This window comes from Hippocampus zosterae, chromosome 4 (genome assembly GCF_025434085.1).
Source record: "Hippocampus zosterae strain Florida chromosome 4, ASM2543408v3, whole genome shotgun sequence".
NCBI lineage: Eukaryota > Metazoa > Chordata > Actinopteri > Syngnathiformes > Syngnathidae > Hippocampus > Hippocampus zosterae.
The window spans coordinates 7,686,565-7,709,802 of record NC_067454.1 but is presented as its reverse complement, the minus strand read 5'-3'; the positions used below and the strand labels follow the sequence as shown (position 1 = coordinate 7,709,802).

The window sequence follows — 23,238 nt, the reverse complement described above, 5'->3', positions numbered from 1 at the left end:
AAGGCTCGATCCCCTCTGAGCCTCAGTTTAGTTCTTGGTACTTCTAATAATGTCTGGTCCGCAGACCTGAGGCGCCGGGGAGGTTTGTAGGGGCGGATGAGCTAAGAGATGTACGGTGGCGCGAGATCATTTAGAGATTTGAAAACAAATGTGTGTGAGATGAACCCACAAGCACACGATGACTGCTGATTAGCTGTGTGAAGCAGATATAGTTCACAATTCTTCAGTACCATAACATTCATAAAGGTTTGGTGATGGTGACAGTTTGACCCCTGAACAGGTTAATTTCCATTGGTAACGATCAAATTCCACTTTATTTACATTTCTTTTTGTGAGGCCTTCTTAAAGTTTCTGTTTATAGATAAATAACTATGCAGTGAGGAGTAGGGGTGTGGCGGGGGGGGGGGGGGGGGGGGTAACACACTGATGAAATTAGTAATTAGCAATCTTAACTGAATATTGATTTTGGTGTGTTCTGTGGGCTGCCTCTGCAAGGATTTTTTTTGTTACCTCATTGATCACTTCATATGACTTGTTTTTGTATGCATGCTCGTGACACTGTGCGTGCGTGTGCATGTGCGTGTGTGTATGTTTTGTCTGGAATTTGGAAGTGGAAAAACAAGACTCATGTGTTGTTCCGTTAGCAGCAGGCGCAGCAGTGAACATTTCTAGCTCGTGTGTTTTCCTGCCTTCCTCCAGGCGTCTGTGTGGCTTTTGTTTGCAATCGAGACTGAGCGCCTGCACAACAACACAAGAGGGATAACAATGCAATATAGAAGTATTCACACTTACTATTTTATTCCAGTATTTATTTATGTTTTTGTTTTATTTTTTTATTTTATAATTGTATGTAACATTGTGTCAAATGTAGTTATTATTTTATATGTCATGTATTTTATGTTCATGTTATTTTGTTTCAATCCTGGACTTTTTTGTGGCACATTTTTCATTTAAGTCAAAGATTTTCGTTGCAATAATGTTCCCTCACTTGTCCAAATCGGGTATTCTGGTTAATATTGCTTTTGTGGAATCAGAATGAAGAAGACTAATGACATTTTATGCAAAACTGCTACCTGCTGTCAACTGAAATTGATGTCAAAGTCACCCTCCGAATGTTTTCCTGTGTGTTTCTCCTGTGTTTTTTTTCTCCTCAATAAAAAATGCTGTCACTTATAAACAGCAGAGTGCTTACCGTTAAAGGAGAAGCCAACCCCACAATTTTCTTTACAATAAAATGCTATGATTGTCCCTTACCTGAACCCTGAGCAATTGTGATGCCATTTTCAGTTGACAGCAAGTGGCAAAATAGCTGCCCTTTGAGGTGGATAAAAGCGGGTGGATTTTGCCGCTGAATTCATGTTCCACAAATGCAACATTAATCAAAATGCCGTGTTTCGACTAAGTGGCTGCGCAAAGAACGTGTTATTGTATAGAAGATTTTGGGGTTTGTTTCCTCTTTAAGGTTGACACATTGTTGACCAACAGTCGAAGGGAAATGAACAACATTCTATCCAATTTAAAGTACATATATAGTACTGATATATGTACTGACTGTAGTTTGACGAACAATGTACATGCAATTCTAACAGAAATGTAAGCCATATCTGTTCTGTTCGAGTTGACCCGATGTTTTTTCAACGTCTAAATATAGAGTCTTTAAATGCAATCTCTCAAAAGGTGTCATCGTTCTTGGTTTGGTCAACAGGTGCAGAAGTTGCAGGGCATCCTTAAGCCAATGATGCTGCGGCGTTTGAAGGAGGATGTGGAGAAGAAGCTGGCGCCCAAAGAGGAGACCATTATCGAGGTGGAGCTCACCAACATTCAGAAGAAGTACTATCGCGCCATCCTGGAGAAGAATTTCTCCTTCCTGGCCAAGGGAGCAGGCCAGGCCAACATGCCCAACCTGGTCAACACTATGATGGAATTGAGGAAGTGCTGCAACCACCCCTACCTCATCAAAGGTACGACCGGATCCCAAAAATGAGAGTTTTGAAGTTCTACAATGACATGAGTCATGCAGCTAATGCCATCCGTGTTGTTTTCAGGGGCAGAAGAGAAGATCCTGGAAGACTTTAGGGAGGTCTATAGCCCAGCTGCCCTGGACTTCCACCTGCAAGCCATGGTGCAGTCTGCCGGGAAGCTGGTTCTCATCGACAAACTGCTGCCCAAGATGAAAGCCGGCGGGCACAAGGTGCTCATCTTCTCCCAAATGGTGCGCTGCCTGGACATCTTGGAAGACTACCTCATTCAGAGAAGGTACTTATCAGTATGGAGTTCCCGCAGGAGAATTTAACATATATTCTGGGTGTGCAAATGCAAGTTTATTTGTTTATTTATTTTTGTATTACCACGACAACCATGGGCAGAGCTAGGGCATGATTACAAATCAAGGGCTACTCATACTTGCCAACTACCAGCTGCTCTCAGAACATTTTTTTCCAAAAAGGGAACAGCAACAATTCAGAGACTTTTTGTGCTGTAACTGACTACTTCTGGAGACTCTCAGACTCCATTCACAGAACGTTCACTCAACCATGTCCAGACTGCAAATGGTATGGCACTGCCGCAAAGCCTCCACTGGCTGATTTAACTACAGTACAAAGTGAGATTTCCCAAAAGATTTTATCCTAGATGTGGAGGCACCATTTTATCACCAAGCCACCAAGTTGCACTTGTTGTTCATTTCTGTAGCATATTTGTACATGTGGCAACACAAACACCCCGGTCGACAAAATAGCCAAACATTTGTCTGTTTATTATTGATTTTGACATGATGGGCTTTCGTGTATTTCTTAAATGATCTTCACTCAGCCAGCTTCGAATTAATGAGTGCAGAAACTCAGAACCTTGCTCAGAGGCACTTATTTGGAACGGGGCATCTCAAGGAACAAATGAACTGGTTGTTTCATTTTCCAATCAATTGGTGGGCATCCACCCCAGAGATTGAACTTTGACAAGCATCAATTTTCCATAACAAGTCCCGGTTCTCATCAACCCCCTATATTCGTAGGTACTTGTACGAGCGGATAGACGGTCGGGTTCGTGGGAACCTGCGACAGGCAGCCATCGACCGCTTCAGCAAGCCCGACTCAGACCGCTTCGTTTTTTTGTTGTGCACACGAGCCGGCGGGCTGGGGATCAACCTGACAGCAGCGGATACCTGCATCATCTTCGACTCGGACTGGAACCCACAGAACGACCTCCAGGTAGCCATTGCGTCAGCTGATGTCAAATCAAATTATTGTGCAACAAATTTTTGTTTTCATTTATTTGAGTAGTAAATGCAAATAAATCCAGCATGATTTTTAATTTATTAACCCTTAGAGAAGAATTCAAATGTTATAATCATTCAGTTCACTACAACCTATAAAATGTCTGTGTGCTTAATAGGGAGGTTTGTTCGCGAACAATCAAATTATAATCTTTCGAATGATGAAAAATATGTTCTTTCGTTTGCATTGACTACCTAGGAAAGTCCAAGAAGAATATCAGTTTCATAATAACTTGATAAATTGAGTATTGTCTAAATAATGAGACTAGAATATCCAAAAGAAACATGTCTTTTATTCTTTAAAAAAAATACTCTATTCCTGTTATGATACAGGTTTGTTTTTTCAAAAAGTAACACTATGTGATTCAAGCACGAATGTCAGATTTACGTGATATGTCACTAGAATAGCTTTCTATCAGCCCAAAGCCTAGGTTGAGAAAAAATCATTGCTTTATTGTGTTTGCTTTCGTGGCCCGCTAGTCCCCATGTGTCCGTATGCACATTTTAAAATGATACGGCAGACAGTATGTTGTCAATTTATTTATTCTTTTTGTCGACCTGTGGAGACCTGAGTTTGAGAACCACAGTTTTTTGCATGATTATTCAATTTTTGTTTTTGTTTTTGTTTTATGCACTCCTGTATTTGCACAGGCACAGGCTCGCTGCCATCGGATTGGTCAGAACAAGGCGGTGAAGGTGTACCGCCTGATTACCAGGAACTCATACGAAAGAGAGATGTTTGACCGCGCCAGTCTCAAACTGGGTTTGGACAAAGCGGTATTGCAGAGCATGAGCGGCCGCGACAACAGCCTGGGAGGAGGCGGCGCTGGTGGAGCAGGAGGTACTGGGGGAGGGGTGAGTCATGAGAATTTCATTTTTATGGTTTGTTTTGAATGACAAATGAAGATTAATTTTCCAGTAGTCATTTGACTGACTTAGATCATTTTGTTTATTTGCTTCAATTAATTTAATTTTATTTTATTTACTGTATTTGTTTGTTTTTCCTTTTTATTTTTTTTTTAATTCAGCTACTTAGTCACGCAGCATGCGGGTGGCTGCCTCATTTCACTTATCCAATCAAGGGCTGGAAAATAAAATAATGTGGATTATCTGATTAATTATAAAAAAGAATTGATAGATTAATAATTTATTCAAATAATAGTTACTTGCAGCTTGTAAAATGTGATCCATGTGATCCATCCTTCAAGGCCTTCTCTGCTGGCCAGGACGGCATCAGAAGCACAGACCGACAGTCACAGATGACATGATGTGATCATTTGTGGATTATTTGTTATTATTGTTTTTTTTTTTAACCAATTAGAGGTCAACTTTGATGTGTTGCAGTGCACATTATTTTAGCAATGTCTTCAGAACATCCATTGCTGGTGTCGACCACACACACGCATGCACGAACACACATACGCCATTAAAATAATTTCTTCTTTGAACCAATCAAATTTTAGATTCACCACTCTGTGCTTTCATGAAGGCTGTGTGATGAGTGACTTTTTCCGTCGTCTAATTGGCTCACCTTCATTTGAGCTCTCTGATTGGCTGAGTTTCGCATGAAAGATTGTTTTATGGTGGAGAATGATGTCGGAGGATTAAGAATTTATTTTCAAGGCAACATTTGTCAAGAAAATTGGACTTTATGATGCCAGGTCAAACAACACCGTTGCTGAGTGGCTTGTTTCAACCTGGAAATTGTTGTTTTTCTTTTGTTGTTGGGTTTTTTTTTTTTTTTTTTTGGCGTGGGAGCATAGTTAGCTAAGACAGGCGGTAGCTAGTGTGCGAGGTTGGCTGTATCTGCATCTCTGGTGAGTACGCAACCCTTAGTGTGTTTATGATTTGATGGTGTTCTTAGGAGGTGGATTTGGTCACATTAATACCCATTGAAAACTTGGTTCCAAAACTCCTGCCACCGCATCGAAATCGCCAGGTCTCACTCACATATGATCAGAATCTGGATAAAGAACCTAAAACCCTCATCAGAACATCTCAATTTCTTATTATTTTTACCTTTCCTCTTCCGCTACCTAGACATGCCTTATTGTGTCTCATCATGCAGTTTAAATTTAGATGAATTGTTTATTGGAGTGGCACAGCATTTGTACAAAACAAGGTTTGAATCAGAGAGGGAGATGGAGAAGAGAGTTCAAAGCAAAAAACATCAAAACAACAGCGGCATAACAACAGTCCAAGACAGCATTAATTTACGTAGGTGTTGGATTTTATCCATAATTGTGTCTACTGGGAGGCAGTGCTACACACCCTGTGGGGAAAAGACCAAATATCACAAAAGCAGGAAAGGTGTTTTGTGGCACGTTGATCCTAGCATGATATTTTCAGTTCAGTTCTACAAACTCTCAGTAAGTCAGGGTCATGCATTTCAAATGTTTGACTATAATTGGTTTTTCACCATGACAAACCAAGGCAATACCAGTCCTCATTTTACACACTTGTGCCTTTGAGGCTTTCAATGTACGGTAATAATATAATCCATACTCCCAGGCGGTCCAGCAACAGTTATCCAAAAAGGAGATTGAAGATCTGCTGCGACGCGGAGCCTACGGCGCCATCATGGACGAAGAGGACGAGGGGGCTAAGTTTTGCGAGGAGGACATCGACCAGATCCTCCAACGGCGAACCAAGACCATCACTATCGAGTCTGAGGGTCGAGGGTCCACCTTTGCCAAGGTGGCACGGCACACCAAGACATTTTAGATGAGTAGAGAGGTGGATACCAAGTAGGATTACTAAGATTGTCCGGTGTCATCTTCCAGGCCAGTTTTGTAGCATCCGGGAACCGCACAGACATCTCGCTGGATGACCCCAACTTCTGGGACAAGTGGGCAAAAAAGGCAGACATCGATATGGAAATGGCCAATGGCAGAGTAAGTACACTTAAGTTACAGAAGTCAAGTGGGGGGACTCTTGTCTTCAGTAAATTCTAGGTCAGTGTTTCTGTGGCATGTGGGACTAAGGTCTTCTCCAAGAACCTACAAGTGCTCCGTGAGTCTTGGAATTTTCTGGAATTTTGTTTGAACTTTTGGCCCATTTTCCATGGAAAGTACCATTGGCTTAAAAATGTCTGGGTTTTTTTAGGGGATGGGATTGAAAACATTAAAATGAAGGTGATTAGAATAAAATCTAATGGTATTCAATGGAATGAGTTAGTACAATTTCCAACAACCGGTGACGCACAACACACAAAATGCCGAAAAGCTACAGCGGAAGTAACAAATGGTCTGAAAATTCCAGGCCTGGGTGTTGTCATTAGTGGCGTTCTGTCTGCAACATATGACACATGTACTGATTTGCACACAAACTGAAACAAAATAAAATTGTATTTTAGTGCAACTTCCATGAATAAAAATACAATGCACGCTTTTATGATCTTTATGGATTCTCTTCTTCATCACAATCTGGGCTTTTTAAATATGCAACATAAGAGGTTTGTCCATGATTTAACAAGCAATAGATTTGCCTGTTTTCCGTGCAGGTTGTTTTGACACAGCCAGATAAATTTTGATTGGATTGAACATGAAAATACATCTACAATAAAAAAAGAGAAAAGTATAGGCTTTGCCGTTCAAAGCCGTGCCATTGAAAACCAAACTCAGCAGTCTTGTTACGCCTACAGAACAGCCTGGTTATCGACACGCCTCGCGTCAGGAAGCAGACGAGGCCCTTCAGCTCCACGAAGGATGAGCTGGCAGAGCTGTCGGAGGGCGACAGTGACAGTGACGACACCAAGCCCAAAGTCAGGCGAGCCCATGAGCGGCCCAACAGTTACGGACGCACAGAATGCTTCAGAGTGGAAAAGAACCTGCTGGTATATGGGTATGCACATTCACTTAATAGATATTATTTCTATCTATCTATATAGCTATGTGTACATACTGTACCTATGAACATAACTGTTATTTTTTTCCTCTGTGGACCCTATACTCAGCGATTTGCTGAAAAATTGTGGTTCTCTGCAAATTTTTTGTAAAGTTGGCGGCAAAGTATTGGCTATTCGGCTAATTGGTGTCAAGGAACTATCTTGAAGTGCCACATCAAGCTTTTAGCCTGTGTTGTAAGTGGCAGAGTAGAAGATGCGATACAGTCTTGACCACAAAGGCTATGTTTTTGCTCTGCTGCTTTTGTGTCTGTTAAAAATAACATTGTGGTGGGATTGTCATGGGTCAGCCCGGTAGTCCAATGGTGAGCATGTCGGCTTCACATTACAGAGGTACGGGTTCAATTCCAGCTCCGGCCTCCCTGTGTGGAGATTGCATGTTCTCCCCGGGCCTGCGTGGGTTTTCTACGGGTACTCCGGTTTCCTCCCACATTCCAAAAACATGCATGGCAGGCTGATTGAGCACTCTAAATTGTCCCTGGGTATGACTGTGGGCGTGGATGGTTGTTTGTCTCTGTGTGCCACGTCACCACATGTCACCAGTGGTGATGTGTCAGCTGTATGTGCCACATGCTCACATTTGTGTACTTATTTACTCAACTCACCTGTATTTATAGAGCACTTTCAAACAGCCATCGCTGCATGCAAAGTGCTGTACATGGAGCAATTAACATATACAACAAACAGTAAAGCAAATTGGTAATAAAGACGGTAGAAAGCACCGAACAGCAAAATCAAGAACAAATCTAAATCTATTTAAAGTGTAATTCGGCAGTTTGGTAATGAAGTGCTGCCTCCACAAGTGAAAATACAACCGCAATTGCTTCTGCGATTGTTTATTATTATCCCCCCCCCCCCACACACACACACACACACACACTCTAGGCTACACTTTATGCAAGTAGTTGCTGCTAGAGTTAAGGTCAGGGGATGATGGGTGCCACAAGATGAGTTTTCCTTTTATCGACTTCCAGGTGGGGCCGCTGGAAGGACATCCTCAACCACGGTCGTTTTAAGAAGCAGCTGACCGACTGGGACGTAGAGTCCATCTGTAGGGCACTGCTGGCCTACTGCCTGGTACACTATCGTGGCGACGACAAAATCAAAGGGTTCATGTGGGACCTGATTGCACCCACAGAAGATGGCCGCACGAAGGAGCTGCAGAATCACTTGGGTATGTGGACTCATTGACGTATTTGAACCGAAGGGACCAGAGATGGACTTTAAACCTTCGATTCTTCCGCCGCCGCCAGGTCTGTCTGCGCCTGTTCCCCGGGGCCGCAAGGGCAAGAAGATGAAGACCCAATCCAGCTCGTTCGACATCCACAAGGCCGAGTGGTTGCGGAAGCACAATCCGGAGCATATGCTCCAGGACGACGGCTACAAGAAACACCTCAAGCACCATTGCAACAAGTAGGTTAATGCGGGTAACAGTTTTACGTTGACAATGGCCAATGCTGTTTCTAACATTACTTGATATCTCAACGTAGGTAAAAAAGTAGAGGGTTTTTTTGGGGGGTGGTGTTTTTTGTTTGGATTCAGTTTAATTGAAAAGACAACAGACAGTTTTAATCTCATCTAGCCCTACTGTATTATTGGAACCTTAATATTTTTTTTGTCTTCAAAGTTAAGGATTCAAAGATTATAATTGTTAAAAGATTCTCTCACTCAATTAGTCGCTTGTAAATGCAGCCCACTACTCGGCTCGGGTCTCAAGGTTGAGGTTTTTTTTTGCATCTTGAAGCTCTGTTGTTCTTAAAGCACTGGATTAATAAGGTTTGAAGCAGTCAGTTAGTCACTGAACCCTTTAATCAATAATTACCGCATCCGCAGTGGCTCCTCTTGTTTTATGTTGAGAAGGAAGAAATTTAATCTCTGCTGTATGTTACATGTTACACATACAGTACATTTGACTATAAAGTTTTATCCAATCCAATCCAATAATCTATTCATCAATTTTTCGAGAGCTTGTCCACATTAGGGTCAGAGGTAAACTGCAGCCTATTCCAGCTGATTTTGGACAAGAATCGAGGTACACCCTGGACCGGTCACAGGGCATACAAAGACAAGCAACCATTCACATTCACATGTATGAACAGTTTATAGTCAAACTTAACATGCACACGTTTTTTGGAATGTGTGAGGGAATGGCAGGTTACCCAGAGAAAATCCATACAAGCACAGGAAAAACATCCAAACTTGAGATTCCAACTCCTCAGAAGTGTGATGAAGATGCGCTAAATAGGAGGCCTAAAAAAAATTAGTAACAGGAAATCTAGTCAAATACAAATAGAATGCACTTTTTACTCTTTTCCTGCGCACCCCCCTTGCTTGGGTAATAATGAGCCACTAAAAGATGCACTGGAGCTGACACTCTGCTGATTCATTATCAGAAACAGCGAGCGGTTGAGTGATGGAAATCTTAATGAGACTTCAGGCACCGACTAATGGCCGCCATGGATCAGACTTACTTGCAGACAGACGGAGAAGGCGGGGTGGATGCCATAGAGACAAAAGCCAAATAGATGATGGCGCATTGTGTTGAAACAGTCCTGCTTTTTCCATCGAAAGTTCCCCTTTGTTTCCCAGTGCAACCGGGTTGAATCCCGCTATTGTGCAATACGCGGCACGCGGGGTTTGCTGACGATGATGTTTTCCCTCTGGAGGACAGGCACTCCCTGGCGTTCAACAGAAACCAAAGCGAGGAGTGACATGTCAGGCTTAAGCGCTCATGTTGTCACTTGCGACGTCTCTTCCCGCTTGTGTTGCTTCTGGCTGGGCTGGTGCCTCTGAACGGAGCCAAGAGGGATTCCTCGCATGCCAGCCGACTGTGTCACACATCTCAGCTGGCTCGCTGCGTAGCGAGCAAGTGACAGCATGCAAATTTTTGGCTCTGCGTGCGTGTGTGCATGTGTGTGAGTGAGTCACACTGCACACACTTGCATGGAACCCGAGGGGAGAGTGATGACAGGTGTGGTGGAGCGTCGCAGCAGCTGCTTGAGTCACACAGGAGTGTAGAGGGTGGGTGGGCGCAGCCTACTTATCACACTATTTTTCCCAGGAAAGATGTTGAGCTAAAAATGCATCAAATATCGTGTATATGGCCGTGATGCTGGCCCTCTATCTCAAGTTTTCCATTCAAATCGCCTCGCAGGTATGACTGACATATGGTCTGCCCTTCCTTCCTGGGCCCGTCTAATTTCCTCTGTCTGATTTGGACAATGTTTGTGTGCGTGTGTCCGACTTCCTGTTCCTGAGGACTCTTTGTTCCTGTACGAATTGTCCCACCGTTAATGGGTTTGCTTGTTTTTTAGCAGCGGTGACAGTTTATCCTTCACCATTTTATCCATGATAAACATTTCTGTGTTGAGTATTGATGGTGCATATTTTCATTTGGTGTTCAACCAGGCGGTATGTGCGTGTGTATGTTTTGCATGTGCGCATGCGAGTGCACCGCGCCCTCACGGGATTTTGCGTAGTCAGGGCTTTTTCTTTTCTAAGCGCTGGCTTTTCTCTGCGCAGGGTGCTGCTCCGGGTTAGAATGCTGTACTACCTGAAACAAGAGGTAATCGGCGACGAGGCCCAGAACGTTCTGAACAACGTGGACGCTAGGTGAGTGCACCATTGACATCCACTACTTCTGGAGACTTAAACAACAAAGCTGAGAAATGGATGGTATAAATATTTGATGAGGACAGACTAATTGGACAGCAACGGTAGATGACTAATTTCCAGGCCTGGACCTGCTTTGAAAATTGCAATCGTTATGCTATAAACACATTTTAATTTCATGAATGCTTTAACACTTGTCTGCAGTTGGGCTTCAATAACATTACCTTATCAATTTATCTTACAATAACTTATACCTCATATTAAACACACCCGCCGGCATTAGATGAAGGAATTAAGGAATACAGACTGAAATATTTACATGGAACAGAAAAGGGTGGTCTTGTTTTTGAATGTCCAATCATCAACCTGTTGAAGGCTCAGCAGCCAAATCTTTAAGAAAGCCATTGAGCTCCACCTGCCGTAAGTTTTGAAAACTGCACTGCATTTTGGTCAACTCAACTGTATTTATAGAGCACTTTCAAACAACCATCATTAAAACAAACGAGTAGGGAGCAATTGTGATTGCAGTGTTTGGAAAAACATACAAAGGAGGTATATTTATGTATGTACTGTATTTATTTATTTATTGTTTTGTCATGCCTTTGTAATGTATGTCTTACTCAATTGCTCCTCCTCCAGTGAGATCAAGATCTGGGTACCGGAGCCGGACCACTCGGAACTTCCGGCCTTGTGGTGGGATATCATCTCTGACAAGTGTCTGCTGTTGGGGGTCTACAAGCATGGTAAGCGTATAACATTTATCTCAGCTGAAGCCTATCCCAGGCGGGGCACACCCTGGACGGCCCATCGCAGGACACATACAGTACAGACAACCCATCAGGCCAAACGTTGAAAAATATAACCCTCAGTAAATCGAACATGCATTTGTTTGAAATTTGGGATAGGAACCTGGAGTATCCGGAGAAAAACCACTCACAGGAAGAACGTGCAAACCCCACACCGCACCCAAACCCCGAAGCTCAGAACTATCTAGCGGATGTGTTTACCGCTATTCCCCGTGCAGCCCCTTTCTTAGAAATCTTTTTTTCCTTTTTTATACAGGTTACGAGAAGTACAACACCATCCGAGCAGACCCTGCACTGTGCTTCCTAGAGCGTGTTGGCCGACCAGACGACAAGGCCATCGCTGCCGAACAGAGAAGCAATGATTTCATGGACGGGTGGGTAACAAACACTCAAAAACATGTTTAACATTTTTTTTAGCAAACAATATCTTGAAAGTTGGACATTTTTATGTGCATGTCTGCAGGGATGTGGATGATCCAGAGTACAAGCCTGCTCCAGCCCTGCTGAAGGACGACATGGAGGTAAACATCAGACCCGGCCGGCCAAAGGCCAACGTTGTCTCATTTTTGAAAAGGCCGATCAATGATCAGACTGGCAGAGATGAACGTGTTCACTCTCATTACTGACTTAACGGTCATGTCTGTTCTCATTAATCATGCGAAGTAGGTTTTATGCTTACCCCCCCCCCCCTCCCCACAATTCTAACCTTTTTCGTGGTGTTTTGTCATGTCTATGACATGCTTTTTGTCATAGACATGACCTTTTTCTACCTATACCTTTGTCTTGTCTTTCTGAAATTAATCTGCTATCGCCTGACCAATGGCAAGCACACACTTTGTTACCGTGACGACAAGGGATGAGTTTGAGGTGGCATAGGACGTAAAACCCAGAATATAAAGAGCCGAACGTGAACTACAGATGTTTACACATACCCCTACAAAACTGGGGGGATTATATTTTCTCCGAGGGAGGCAGAACTTCATCATAAAGCTATACAGTGCACCCCTCCCCTCATATTCATGGTTTGGCAGCCACAGATTTGCTGATTTTTTATTTTTAGGTGAAATACTGCCAAAATCCTTGAATAACCTTTAATTAATTAGGCCCAATCTCTATTTCCCGCAAATAGTTGTGATCCACTGTGTTCTGTTGTGTGAATATCAACAGGTGGATGGATACAATATGAAATTGTACCCCCTGCCATCTAATGTAAAAGCATTTATTTGTCCTACCTGCTACCACCATTGAAAGATAAACATAGATACATTATTTGTAGAAATTGAATAATTCTGGGACAATTTTATTGAAATTAGAGTCGCAACACAGTGGTTGGGAATCACTCATGCAATTTCACATTTTGGGCAGCCACACCAAATACTAATTAAAAGTATTTGTATACAAATGAAAATTCAATTTTTCATAAGATGCCTCTTTAAGATGAGATGTCTTTCTTTCAAGTAAAGCGCGAAATTTCCCCATAGGATGACGCCTCCTCTCCGGGGGACTTGGTTGTCACTGACAGTGCCGGAGGTGAGTATTAATCACCCCAAAATCCTGCATCTCTCTGAAATTCCACACCCATTCATCAGCAGTAATGCATTTCCTCATAACCAACCTCAGACCCTGTTTCGGGAGTAGCCAGCGCCTACTGGCCCTCGTCTTCCGTGCTCACTGCCCGTCTGAGGCGACTGATCACGGCCTCGCAGCGTTACACCAAGAGCCGACAGATCCTGCATATCCACCAAGTGCAGTCGCAATCGCAGTCGCAGTCGCAGTTGCAGATGCCCATCATGATGTCTGCGCCACTCGTCCAACCGCAACCGGCGGCGGCGCTACTGCTGCCGCCAGCAGTTCTCACTGACCCGTTTAACCCCAAGATGGCCGCCAAGATTGAACGTCAACAACGGTGGGACAGAGAGATTGGCAGAATAAGAAATATGGGCACTTATTAATATTGTCTGTCTACAATAATGTATGCGCATAAATATGCTTGCCTAGCAAAAGGTGCATGAAGCACATGTTGCATGATGAAGCGGGCAGTTTTATGCCACTACAAACTATAAACACATGACAAAAATATGCTTGTCAAAGTTTATTAATTTAAATATTGATTAAATATTTTGGACATGTACATTTTATAACATTCATGACTTTTGTATCATTTGTATACAGCATGTGTTCAGACATTTTGATCTAAAGAAATAGAAAATAATTCCCATTTTAATTTAAGAGGCATATGATGTTATTAAGAATATTTTAAAAAGTATCAAATAAATGCCTGAAATGTTGATATTAAGGATTTTTCCAGCGTGGACTAAATGCCTCAACCTCTTTGTTTTATGTGCTTTAAGAAAGTGGTTTGGAATTGCTGTTTTACATTTTAGTTATCGATAGCATCAAAACTGTACCATCACATTTATTTCTATTGTTAATAGATGGACCAGGCGGGAAGAAGCCGACTTCTACCGAGTGGTCTCCACATTTGGCGTGGTCTTCAACCCCACGCTGCGGTGCTTCGACTGGACAAAATTTCGGGCGATGGCACGGCTGCACAAGAAGACGGACGAAAGCCTGCAGAAGTACCTGTGCGCCTTCGCCGCCATGTGCAGACAGGTTTGCCGCCTGCCACCCAAAGAAGGAGGTCAGAGGTTACATATACTTGCCTATATGGTGCTAACTCGTCTCTGGGTTTTACTTTATTTCCCCACATGCTTACATTCTTCCCGTCCCTTTTCTCAGACTCTGCGGTGGACCCATCCCTCAATATCCAGCCCATCACGGAAGAACGGGCGTCACGCACTTTGTATCGGGTGGAACTGTTGCGCCAGGTGAGGGAGCAGGTCCTTCGCCACCCGTTGCTCTACGAGCGCCTACCGCTGTGCCAGATGAGCTCTGACTTACCCGCATGGTGGGAGATCGGCACCCATGACCGGGACCTGCTCATTGGCGCCGCCAAGCATGGCGTCAGCCGCACGGATTATCACATACTCCGGGACCCCGATTTGGGGTTTATGGCGGCCCAGCGCAGCTACAGCCAGACGAAGGCCATTCCGCAGCACTCGCTAGGATTCACGCCGCTCCTGCAACCTCAGTACCAGGCATCGGTCTCTGCTTCGGCAGTTCCACCCCCTGCCCCCAGGGACTTGGAGTCCGGCGGGGTCATCCCGAAAGCAGAGCCCCCCTCGGTCGGTGAGGAAACCAAGGAGAAAGCAAAGGACAACTGGAGTCCCATCCGAGCGCAGGAGACCCCCACAGGAGTCGTGGAGGACAAACCCGAGAGCGAGGGACAGATGGTGGCAGCAAGGACAAAGCCCCTCACGCCCAACTCATCCGAGAGGAAGCCCAAGAAGGCCAGCAAGAGGGGCCGCAGGGAGAGGCGGACATCAGGGACTGACTCGGGCGGCTCGTCGTCCAGCTCTTCGTCGCGCTCGTCCTCATCTTCCTCCTCATCCTCTTCTTCCTCGTCCCACTCCGGGTCCAGCTCGTCATCGTCTTCGTCGTCCTGTTCCTCTGGCTCTTCCTCGTCGTCCTCCTCCTCCTCTTCTTCGGATGACAGTGACAGTGAAGGAGAGAATGGGAAGAAAAAAGGTGAGATGTCAAGACTCGGTGTGGTAACAAAATAGGATTTGGGGCCATGCTATAACCAAATTGGAATGCCGAAGTATTATATGAATTGATGACTGTCATAGCGTGTACCAAATGGCCCAAGCATCAGGCAGTGCCACGGTCCTCTCAGGATCAGTGTTTATTATCCTTAAAAATAACAGAATACATTGATCCGCTGTTTGGGTTCCTCAGTATGCCTGAAAACTGTGTTTATCTAAGTGAAAATGTATTTTGTGGGTCCCGAATACAACCCCTCAGTTGTGTCTCCCTGGAAAGTTCGTCAAAAATCAGTGGGCATGAAATTGGGTGTACAATTGGGTCTATAATGAGGAGACATGTGAAAATTTAAGGATCCATGCCCTAAATTGAACAGAAAGTTTTTATTCAAGCAGCTGTTTCGGGTGATTTCTGGAGCTGGTTCTGTAACAAATTTCTATTTGATAATTGAGTGGCACAAATAAGCCTCATTTAGAAAGCAGATAGCCGAGATGCTAATTTGCATAAACCATCTTATGTGGGTAAAGTATGGTGTCAAAATGTAATAATTACAAGCTTTTTCTTTCTTTTTTTTAGTTTGAAAAAATTCCTTTTGCCACTTTGGCTAATCAAGATGAAATTGGGTAACTTATCTATTGCAATGGGAGGTCCGAAAAGGTCTCAAGAAATCATACCTGAAATTGAGCAGAACGTCCACCATTTTGGGCAAACAATCTTGCCATTCAGATCATTGTGTCACATTTAGATCCATTAAAGTCTTTTCCCCAAAACACTCCATTTTGATGATTTTGAGAAACATTGCATTTATTGACCAAAGGGAGCTAATGAGGCTGTCCAAAAGGGGGAAATATTATCAGGAGACTATCATAAACACTGATTCTAAGAGTGCACCTGTTTCTTTGAAGCACAGTAACATTACTGTCAATCCTGTTCACTCTTCACACAAAAATAACACCTCAGCCATTCGCTATAAAGCTCCTAACATTGTATGTGATGTTTCTAGTGCCTGCAGCTCCAATCGTGAAGGGTTTCGACGAAGACAGCGTGGCATCACTAGGCACCGCGCACCACGATGCGCAAGACACCCACGCGGCGCAGAACGGTGTCACCAACAGCGTGCCACATCCTTTCCAGGCAGGGGGCTACATGCTCGCCGCCTCCCACTGGCCGAAGGTGAGCTGCCCTCGTGCTTATTGACTGAAAAAGAGGAGCCATTCAGTGTCTGACGACTCTGCGTTGTTCAAATTCAGGACCGGGTCATCATCAATCGTCTGGACAGCATATGCCAGGCGGTGTTGAAGGGCAAATGGCCGGGCACGCGGCGCGTCTATGAGCCCGGAGGCCCCGTGGCATCCTTCTACACCACCAAGCTCTTGGACGGCAGCCTGTGCGAGGACCCCTCAGCTTCGCCACAGGGGTCTAAGGTGACCGAGCATGTTGCAGAAAGCAAGGAGTTCTCAGTCAAGCTGAACGATGTATGTTGATATCTCCCGTCTTCGCCTCGTCTGCCCGCCCTCACCTCCGCCGGCCGCCACGTTGGGCATGTCACTCTGATTTTCCCACTCTATCTCTCTTATGGGAGTGAGCTTAATTCTTCTCGCAGCGGGAAGAATATTATCAAAGCCCTTCCTCTACTTTTCCTACGCGCTTAACTTTGAATTAGGCCCAAAGGACAACATTACGTCAATGGAAAAGGTTCACAATCTCCTTCGCGCTCATAACATTTGTACTTCACCTCTTTTGGCTTCCAATTACAGTTTGATGAATTCTGCATACTTGACACTGTCTTCTGTGTCAGGTGTCTCAGTTGCACTAACACGCAAATAGCACAAGCACTTACAGTGGAGAATCAGACTGGTTAAAAAAAAGGTAACATTTGACAACAAAAAAAAGGAAAGAAACACGCAATTTTTTTTTCTTAATTGTGAACATGTTGAAAGATTTTTTTTTGTCAACAATTGCCCCCCCCCAAAAAAAAAATCGAGATGCCACCCCCACACATTAAAAGTTGTTCCAAAAAAATATTCTTTTAAACATAAATGAAAAATGTGGGAAGACTGTCCAAGGATTTGAGTTGTAATAGGGAAACGTAATGGGGGAGGGGGGGGGCACTGTAAACAAAAAACTGAAAAAAAGGAAGAAACATGAATTCAAATGTTTAGCAAGTTGAAAATGGTGGACCTTCGCGTCAATAGGCTTCGTAATGAGTGCAGCATTGACTAACATGAGTGACATGAAATAAATTCATTCTAGGCTCAAACCATCCGCATCATAAAACCTTTTACTGTATAGGCAGTGTTTTTCAAGATAATTCTCATGCTTTGCCATTCACACAGAAAAAAAGCCCAAAACACAAACCCTTGCACTAGTATCCTTGATGATCACTGAGCTAGTCTGGCAGAATTTACTGAAACCTCGCAGGACCATTATTTGTGTGACTTCTTGATTCATATTGTACAACTCTAGTGCTATTCAAACATTGACGTTCCACTGTATTTATTTGTGTTTTCCAAAGACATGTTGCATTGGCGCGATGAAATAACCTCTTTGGAATTAACCAATCCAGGTTCCACACATAAGAATGGTTCACCAAACCTAAACGTGTGGCTCTTCGCAGCAGGAGGGAGGTCTGAAGTTGACCTTCCAGAAACAGGGGCTACCTCTGAAGAGAGCCCTGGACTCGGAGGAGGTACCCCAAGCCCAGCAGCAGCAATATCTGGCTCGGCTCCACGACCTGCAGAGTGCCTCCGACACGGGCCTGGCCGACATCACCAAGCCGCAATGCAGCTTCCAGAACGGTACGTACAAAAAGGGGATTGACTGCTACTTTTCCCAATAACCACCACAAAACGGCAGCAAAGCTTGTTGCAGAGATTTATTTCTGGGGCCTTCAGTACCTTCAGGTCTTGCTGGCACGATGAGACTGAATGGTGTTCTGGATAGCCAGCCAGTGGTGAAGAGGCGACGGGGGAGGAGGAAGAATGTTGAGGGCATGGATCTGCTCTTCATGAACAGGACTCAAATCCCCGATCAGGTACACTGCTGTACCTAAAGGACCAAATGTTATTGACAAATAACATTGTTCATCCGCTCACCAATCACACAATCTAAAAGTGAAGAATTTTGGCTCTCATAGCTTGCCAGATGCAAAGCACTGAATGTTCCCTGTGCATGCGTGAAGGAAACAATCAGTGCGTTCAGTACTGCCATCTGGGGGTCAGCAGGGATGAAATAGAACCTCACATCTGCTCCCAGGGTGCTCCCGGGTGGGGCGGCATCGGCCAAGTGGGTATGCCTCCAGTGCCGGGGTACAACCACCAGACCTCTGGGCCGGGCCCGGAGGACATGGACAGCAGGATTCCGGTCATCAACCTCAAAGACGGCACCCGGTTGGCCGGAGACGACGCTCCCAGGAGGAAAGATCTGGACCAGTGGCTGAAGGAGCACCCGGGCTTTGTGGCCGACACGGGCGCCTTCATCCCCGTGAGTTATCTGCCGTACTGGACGAGCTCTTAATGTGCTGTATGTTGTCCTTGTTTTTTGACGCGTTTGTCTTGGGGCAGGGCGTGAACAAGATGCCCCTGCAGTTCCACGTGCAGGACGGGCGACCCAAGCAGAAGAGGCACCGCTGCAGGAACCCCAACAAGATCGATGTCAACAGCCTAACGGGCGAGGAGCGAGTGCAGATCATCAACAGGAGGAACGCCCGGAAGGTGGGTGGCACTTTAAACAACAAATACAATGAGCCACAATATGTAGAACACTGCATTCGTTGGTTTGAAGCACACTCTCTCTTGTTTGAATTTTGATTTCTTTTTTCTTTTATTTGTATTTCATGATTGATTAAACATTTTAACAATGCAAAAAAAAAACCAGAAGGATAATCTTTAGTATTACATAAACCATAATACAATTGTGTTTTTATTCAGTCTAAAAAGACGACAACACTGGAATTTAATCTTGCTACAATAGTCTTCTTAGTAATGGGTTTCTGTGTGATTGCTAGAGGAACCGCAATTTCCGAGTATCCCCATTACATCTGCTGTATTTTTGGCCTCAAGGTCGGTGGAGCTTTTGCACCTCCTCTCAAGGATCTGTGCCGCTTCCTTCAGGAGAACCCGGAGTACGGCGTCCCACCTGAATGGGCCGACGTCGTCAAACAGTCGGTGAGTCAGAGAAAAAAAATGTATCGACTGTATGCCGGGGGTGCGGCAAGTATAGCTCGCGAATTCTTGCTTTCTTCCATGGATGGTCTTTTGGTTTCAGGTTCCAAGTGATGAAGTCACGATATGCTTGAGAAAAAAAAATGTATCACCTTTGTGACACTCAAGGAGGTTCAAATTAAGCAAAGTTGCAAAGTGAACTCTGGTGGGGCGAGTTATGAAAAAAATATTTGTGTGCGTTTCAAAACGTCATATTTTTTCTTTTTACAGCCACTAGTCATTACACAGTCTTTTCTTTTCGTTTTTGTTTAGTTTCTATTTTAGTGCATTACAACTCTGGGCAAGGCAGTCACGGCCTTATTTATATATCGCAATTCAAACACAAGTTTAACTCAATGTGCTTGACATAATTAGAAGTAGAATATTTGTAAGCGTTTTAAAAAAGGGGGGGGGGGCTAGACATTTAAAAGTAAAGATTCAAAAAGTAGCTTAGGAGAATTCCTAAAAGACATACAGTGGCAGACGTGGTTTTTAAAATCTTTGATTGCCCTTAATCACAGGAATTGGGAAAGCGCATTTTTAAAATGGATTGAAAAGCATTTACACATGATCGGAATGTCTTGAATCCTTATTTGCAAATCGGGGTAATGTATTCTCCACAACTTAAATCCAGAGAAAATAACTGCTTTTGTAGCAAATTAGATGCTATTCACTGAAAATTCTCCGAATACTTTCCCACTTTCAGGGTTACCTCCCAGCGAGTATGTTTGACAGGATCCTGACTGGTCCCATCGTTCCTGAGGAAGTGAGCCGGCGAGGGCGGCGTCCGAAGAATCCTCTGGTTAAAGCGGCGACGGCGGCAATGATGCCTAACTCTGCGGCGGCGGCGGCGGCGTCCTCCTCCCTGGGCCTCAACCCCCTGCTGGCCAACGGGCTCCTGGCGGGCATGGACCTAAGCAGCCTCCAGGCCTTCCAGCAGAACTTGCAGCTGACCGCGGGCCTCATGGGTCTGCCCCCCTCGGACGCCGGAAACCTGGCGGCGAGCAACCTGGCCGCCATGTTTCCCATGATGCTCTCGGGCATGGCGGGGCTGCCCAACCTGCTTGGCGTGAGCGGCTTGCTCGGGAAGAATGAGGAAGGAGGCGCGGGCGGCGGAGGGTCCGAGGACAAGGAGATGGGACTCGGCAGCGGTGGCGCGACAGGAGAGCCGTGCGCCCTCAGCGGGGAGCGGACAAAAGGCGCCGACGCTGCCACTTCCTCCCAAAGTGCCTCGTCCACCTCCAGCCCTCTTCCTCTCAACCCTTTGTTGCTGTCCAGCATACTTTACCCAGGGATGCTTCTCACTCCAGGCCTTAACCTCCCCGTGCACAATGCGCAGCCTGACCACACGCCACTTCCTCCTCCTACTCCTCCCCCTCCTTCTTCTCCTCAAGCGCCCGCCGTCAAAGCGGAAACTTTGGAAGATGACGATGATGACGACGACGACGACGACGAAGAGTCGGGAGAGCACAAAGACAACAGCGGGAAAGCAGAGTCATCTTCATCTGACTCCGGGTCCTCTTCTTCTTCCTCAGAAGACTCCGATTCCAGCAAGGACTGATGGAATATTCATTTATTTATGTACGGCCTTCATACAATTGTATTCATATATTCACATTTACGTGGATCCCCCCCACCCACCACCCACCACCATCAACCGCCACCTTTCACCCTCCTCCAGCACTTACGATTTCTTTACATGTAAATAACTAACCAAATTGTTGTGTAATAAAACCAATATGTCAACAAACAAAAATCTAAACAAACAAACAAAAAAAAAGAATTGAAATCAATGTTTATGGAGAAGGTAGCGTCTTGTTTCCTGACATTTTGCATGTCGGACTTGTGTAGAAGCGTCACCTTGTACTGTTTAAAAAGAAAAAGGCGAAGAAAAGAAAAGGCATTATTATAATTATTATGAAGTCAGGATTTAATTTTATTATGAAAAAAAATGCATCGAGCTGTACTATTAATATATTTTGAATGGCGACGATATGATGTAAATAAGGCACGCTTGCTTTGCAGATCATGCGGATGTGAGCAATAACTCGGGCAGCTAACGAATGTCACTCAAGCTGTAGAATCCGTCACGTTAAAAAAAAAGGCTTTTCACCTTGGTCCTGTCATTCATTCATTTGCCACTGTATTTTATTATTATTATTTAATTTTTTTGCAACCGTACAGTGGGCTCGTGTTTTCGTACTCTGCCTTCCATTTGAGTGGTCCCAAGGGGTCCTTTCTGTGCGGAGTTTGCATGTTCTCCTCGTGCTTGCGTCTCTGGTTTCTCCAGCTTCCTCCTGCATCCCAAAAACGTGAATTTTAGGTACATTGAAGACTCAAAATTGTCCATCGCTGTGAATATGAATGCGAATGCTTGTCCAGTTGCACCTTGTGACTGACTGTGCACCAAGCACAGGGAAATTGTACCCGGCCCATCGCACAAACACTTCTGAAAGCCTTCTTGCGCATCTGCTCTGCCAAAATCCAATCTTCTTCATAAGCTTCCAAGAGCTTCCTGATCGGTAGCACCTCTTCTTCCTGTTTCCAAGCCCCCATCAGCCACTTTCCGACGGCACAAGCACAAAATAAAATGGTTTGGATTATTGTCAGACACGGCAGTGCCACATCCGCTAGCATGCTGGCTAGCTCGGGCAAGGGCTCGAACAATCTTGCTACTCACGCTAATTTTTTCCATTTTATTTTGGGGTAGGGGGGTCGTTCTTTTTTCGTTGTTGTTTTTGAGCTTCAGCTTAGACTTAGAAGTGCCCTTATCTTGTACCTCTGCTTTCCGGTCCTCTTATTGTTTTTTTTGGGGTTTTTTCCAGTTTGTTTTTGTGGGTGGGTTGGGGGGGGGGGCGCCAACACTGGAATTTCAAGAAAGCTGAAGTACCTTTGCCGACCTCTTATGGACTGTTAGTTCATCAACACTCTTGATTGTGGCTGTCTCTCCGTTCTCCCATGGTCAGTGAACGCACCCAGACTGAAAAGCTTGCCGTGATTGACACACAATACGCTTTTTTTCTTTTTCTATTGTAGTGCTCTTATACATATGTGACTATTATGGTACAATCTGACACGCACACACTACTGCTGTACAGGAAGGTATCATCCATGTCATCACTGAGACGAGATTTTTTTTCCGCAAGCTTTGAGCTTTGACGGTATCCAGGTGTCACCATGGTCAGTTTTTGTCTTCTTTTTCGAGAGTAATATTTTGCGCTCTCTTTCGCGCTTTGTGTAGTCAAACTAATTTCATGTAGTCGAGAGGAGGAGAAAAAGGCGGGGAGGAGGGGGGATGTGTCTTAAAAACACACAAAAAATAAACAAGAGTCATTTGTAATTTATTGGATTACTTTCTATGAAGTTCTATAGAGGAAACTGAGGTTTAATTATTTTTATTAAACATATTCTTCTGACTATCCATCAGGTGTCAATTTGTATGGGCTCTGTTTATATATTATTTTTTGTATTCCTGAATGTATTTCTGTATTTATATGGGGGGGGGGGGTATATAGTTTTGATTGGTTAAAAACCACTCTCCTGTAGCAATCTGATTCTTTAAAGTCTGCAATGTTGTGGATAAAACGTATTACTGATTTTTTTTGACGGCCGAAAAGAAGCCCAAAGCACTTTTTGTGTCGAATATAATTCAAAACTAATTGAACTATTGCTTTTATGATGCCTTCGTGTATGACAGCGTCACTTCAGGTTTAATGAGAGGGTCTTGGACTCGGGTTGTCACGGAAATGACCACATAATATCCTTGGCAGTGTTTGCTATCACCAGGTGTGTGTTGCCGGGTTGGTGAGCAAGCAAAACAACACGATGTGGACGCAGGTG

The 23,238-nt window shown here is 44.4% G+C and overlaps 1 protein-coding gene across 9 annotated transcripts in view; it reads left to right on the top strand.

Annotated features, from left to right (window-relative positions):
- chd9 (chromodomain helicase DNA binding protein 9) overlaps positions 1-22,819 on the top strand; it is a 73,251-nt gene extending 50,432 nt beyond the window's left edge. For 4 of the 9 annotated variants that reach the window (XM_052064260.1, XM_052064267.1, XM_052064268.1 and 1 more), the window contains 25 exons: positions 1,706-1,961; positions 2,046-2,256; positions 3,011-3,206; positions 3,923-4,126; positions 5,783-5,968; positions 6,055-6,165; positions 6,915-7,114; positions 8,150-8,349; positions 8,429-8,588; positions 10,698-10,787; positions 11,427-11,530; positions 11,850-11,967; positions 12,057-12,114; positions 13,075-13,123; positions 13,214-13,499; positions 14,029-14,234; positions 14,333-15,181; positions 16,200-16,369; positions 16,447-16,671; positions 17,814-17,994; positions 18,091-18,230; positions 18,452-18,679; positions 18,760-18,909; positions 19,258-19,362; positions 20,105-22,819. In XM_052064260.1, coding sequence (XP_051920220.1) covers positions 1,706-1,961; positions 2,046-2,256; positions 3,011-3,206; positions 3,923-4,126; positions 5,783-5,968; positions 6,055-6,165; positions 6,915-7,114; positions 8,150-8,349; positions 8,429-8,588; positions 10,698-10,787; positions 11,427-11,530; positions 11,850-11,967; positions 12,057-12,114; positions 13,075-13,123; positions 13,214-13,499; positions 14,029-14,234; positions 14,333-15,181; positions 16,200-16,369; positions 16,447-16,671; positions 17,814-17,994; positions 18,091-18,230; positions 18,452-18,679; positions 18,760-18,909; positions 19,258-19,362; positions 20,105-20,959 — 5,538 coding nt within the window. In that variant the 3' untranslated portion in view covers positions 20,960-22,819. The remainder of the gene's footprint in view (positions 1-1,705; positions 1,962-2,045; positions 2,257-3,010; positions 3,207-3,922; positions 4,127-5,782; positions 5,969-6,054; positions 6,166-6,914; positions 7,115-8,149; positions 8,350-8,428; positions 8,589-10,697; positions 10,788-11,426; positions 11,531-11,849; positions 11,968-12,056; positions 12,115-13,074; positions 13,124-13,213; positions 13,500-14,028; positions 14,235-14,332; positions 15,182-16,199; positions 16,370-16,446; positions 16,672-17,813; positions 17,995-18,090; positions 18,231-18,451; positions 18,680-18,759; positions 18,910-19,257; positions 19,363-20,104) is intronic. The other 5 variants (XM_052064263.1, XM_052064262.1, XM_052064265.1 and 2 more) reach the window with 5 other exon arrangements.
- The last annotated feature ends 419 nt before the right edge of the window (positions 22,820-23,238 follow it).